General features: G+C 36.8%; 1 protein-coding gene across 1 annotated transcript; it reads left to right on the top strand.

Moving 5' to 3' along the window:
• Nucleotides 1–498: 498 nt before the first annotated feature.
• NAEGRDRAFT_77114 (uncharacterized protein) lies at nucleotides 499–1,146 on the top strand (the record flags this gene model as incomplete). The annotated part of the gene is made up of 1 exon (XM_002667930.1): nucleotides 499–1,146. A coding segment is annotated over one exon (648 nt), but the record flags the coding sequence as incomplete, so codon positions are not given.
• Between the last annotated feature and the right edge of the window lie 5 nt (nucleotides 1,147–1,151).

Raw genomic sequence — 1,151 nt, 5'->3', positions numbered from 1 at the left:
CAGAAGAATATAAGGAAATGAAAGAGGAAGTAAGGCGAGTTCACAAATCAGAGATGGAAATTGTCAAACTCAAACTCAATTCAACAATTGAGAAATAACAACATCACTTGATTTCGAACAACAAACTTTCAACTTTTTCTGAACCCAACAAATGTAGAGGCGAATATTATTTAATGCTCCGAAACCAAATCAATTTCTCAATCAAATCTAGAAAAAAAATTTAAACGTTTATTAATCGTATGAACCCGACGGGTTCGTCTTGATGATATTACGAATATTAAATAATAAATTCTTTCTTGTTGGGATTGCTTTGTTCATTTCTTGTAACTCTGTGGACACAAATACTTGGCTTGAACACCCTATGCTGGAACCCCGGGTAGTATAGGGTACGGTGACTTAACCCGACGTAAGTATTGCGGCAACACACTGTGGTCTCAGGGTCAACAGTGTAGTTACTGGGTGGTACGACATTTTTTTTGAGACGTTTTAATTAAAAAAATGAAAAAACTATGTGCCAAGAGATGGGATCACAAATGTCCAATCATTTTCCATAACACTCTTTCCGAGCCCATTCAAATGATTTGGATTGATTATGAGGGAAATGAACAACCGTTTACAGTTTTAAATTCTGGCGGGAAATGTTGTCAGCAAGCTGGTGCTACTCATCCTTTCATAATGAGAAGAATGAATGATGAGAAGAGGGAGGTTGTATCGATTTTTGTTCCGACAGAAGAGACTGTTGATTATTTTGAGGTTGTTCCTGGAACATTTATGTATGATGAGGAGAGGGATGGGAAAATGGTTGATGAAGATGATGAAGAAATTGTAGTGGGTGATCAAGTGGAGGAGATAGAGGAAGAAATAATTGAGGACCAATCAAAACACGTAACAATTTGCAAGATGACAAAAGCTCGTGAGGAGGATTGGAAATTAATTAGGTCAAGATTTGATGGACATGAACTTGTGGATATTAGCATTAGAAATGATACATCTAGGAAATATAATGTATTTAGGGTAGACGAGGAAGGAAATCAAACTTCTCACGGATATTCAGCCCCAATCTCAACTTTCTGGGCTACATTTGCATATCCAGGAAACGTTTTTTTATTGAAGAACGAATGTGGTTCAGTTGAGTTTGTCTTGAAAGTTTC

This window comes from Naegleria gruberi, assembly GCF_000004985.1.
Source record: "Naegleria gruberi genomic scaffold NAEGRscaffold_1400, whole genome shotgun sequence".
NCBI classification, from domain to species: domain Eukaryota; phylum Heterolobosea; class Eutetramitea; order Acrasida; family Naegleriidae; genus Naegleria; species Naegleria gruberi.
Note: the sequence above shows the minus strand (reverse complement) of the source record. Positions and strands in the feature narration are given on the sequence as shown.